The sequence below is a fragment of the Colobus angolensis genome, unplaced genomic scaffold, assembly GCF_000951035.1.
Source record: "Colobus angolensis palliatus isolate OR3802 unplaced genomic scaffold, Cang.pa_1.0 Scaffold78, whole genome shotgun sequence".
In the NCBI taxonomy this organism is placed as follows: domain Eukaryota; kingdom Metazoa; phylum Chordata; class Mammalia; order Primates; family Cercopithecidae; genus Colobus; species Colobus angolensis.
In genome coordinates, this window is record NW_012121598.1 from 627365 (window position 1) to 628896 (window position 1532).

The 1532-nt window shown below is 35.5% G+C and overlaps 1 protein-coding gene across 1 annotated transcript in view; it reads right to left on the reverse strand.

Annotated features, from left to right (window-relative positions):
• The window catches only part of SLC30A4 (solute carrier family 30 (zinc transporter), member 4), a 57053-nt gene that overhangs the window by 36866 nt on the left and 18655 nt on the right, over nucleotides 1-1532 (reverse strand). Inside the window, exon 2 of the mRNA XM_011928543.1 lies at nucleotides 1219-1365. Within this exon, the coding sequence (XP_011783933.1) occupies nucleotides 1219-1365 (147 nt within the window). The remainder of the gene's footprint in view (nucleotides 1-1218; nucleotides 1366-1532) is intronic.

Below are 1532 nucleotides of genomic sequence, written 5' to 3' on the forward strand. Positions count from 1 at the left end.
AAGGCCAAGGTAGGAGGATGGCTTGAGCACAGGAGTTTGACATCAGCCTGGGCAAGGGATGACTCCCTGTAGGGAGTCCCTGTCTCTACAAAAAACACAAAAATTAGCTGGGCATGCTGGTGCACACCTATAGTCCCAGCTACTCGGGAGGCTGAGGTGGAAGGATCACTTGAGCCTGGAAGGTGGAGGTTGTAGTGAGCTGAGATCACACCACTGCACTCCAGCCTGGGCAACAAAATAAGACTCTGTCTTAAAAGCAAAAACAAAAAACAAATACAAAGAAAACACAGGTAAAGAAACAAAAAGTTTACTGCACTCCAGCCTGGGCAACAGAGCAAGACTCTGTCTTAAAAGCAAAAACAAACAACAAATACAAAGAAAACATAGGCAAAGAAACAAAAAATCTACAGTCTAAGATTTTTTTAGGCTAAAAAATAACAAAGAAGATGAGGAATTGACTGATATATTAGCCAGAAGCATCAGTGTTCCTACAAAAGGAAATTATCAGACGTTAACTCTAGTTCTTTGAGGCATGTTTTGCTGAAGCTACTTAAATGTCAACTTTTGGGTTCTGACTCTGGGTAAATGTTACTTCATATAATAGTTCAGGTAATTATTTTATACATATTTTCAAAATAAGCAAAAAATTTAAAAACAGTAATACAGTAAGAAGCAGAGCTGTGCAGATAACAACGTATGATTTTAACTCTATAATTAAACATTAATATTGTTCAAAACAGGCAAATAAAAATATGTGTGCATTTGCACACTTATGTTGATACAATGGCTGCAGTCAAGTTCAGCCACACAGTATCCATTATACATGTGATAGCTCTGCTTAAAATCTAAGCCTTGGTAGCTTTGGCTGAAATACCTGAAGTAAAAGGGAGAAGCTAATGCTCACTAATGGGTTAAACTCATGTGGTTTTGCTTTGTTCAATTAACGGAAAGTAAACTTTTTTCTGATGATATCTTCAGGACACAGGGAGCAACATTTGAAGATTAATGATTATCATATAATTTTATATGTGTATACTATTTAGCTGACTGGGCTGAATGTACCCTGGAAAAGATGTTTTTGAATAAATCTTGTTTATCTATTTTCATTTGCTTTGTTCAAACAATATATCACTGGAACGAGTTCAGTTAATCAGGGTTATAGTTCATTGTGGTTTTACTATAAAACATTATAAAACAAAAGAAACGCCAACTACCTACCTAAGCGATGAAATCCAAAGGTGAATCTTTTGGTTGGTGATTTTGATGATAGCCACAAAGCAAGCAGGGTGAGTATGATGGCGCTTAGGTCAGTTAACATATGAAGTGCATCTGTCATGATTGCTAGGCTATTTGCAATGTATCCACCTTAGAGTTACAAGTAGGAGGAAAAAAGGAACAAGTTAATTTTTTAAAAAAGCAAGCAATCAAACTAGAAATATGCAATATCCTACAAAACATGAACTTCTAACTAAATCTTTGTCCCATTACAATTAAATCAAGGTATTCTGAAATTGTATTCAAAATATTAGATA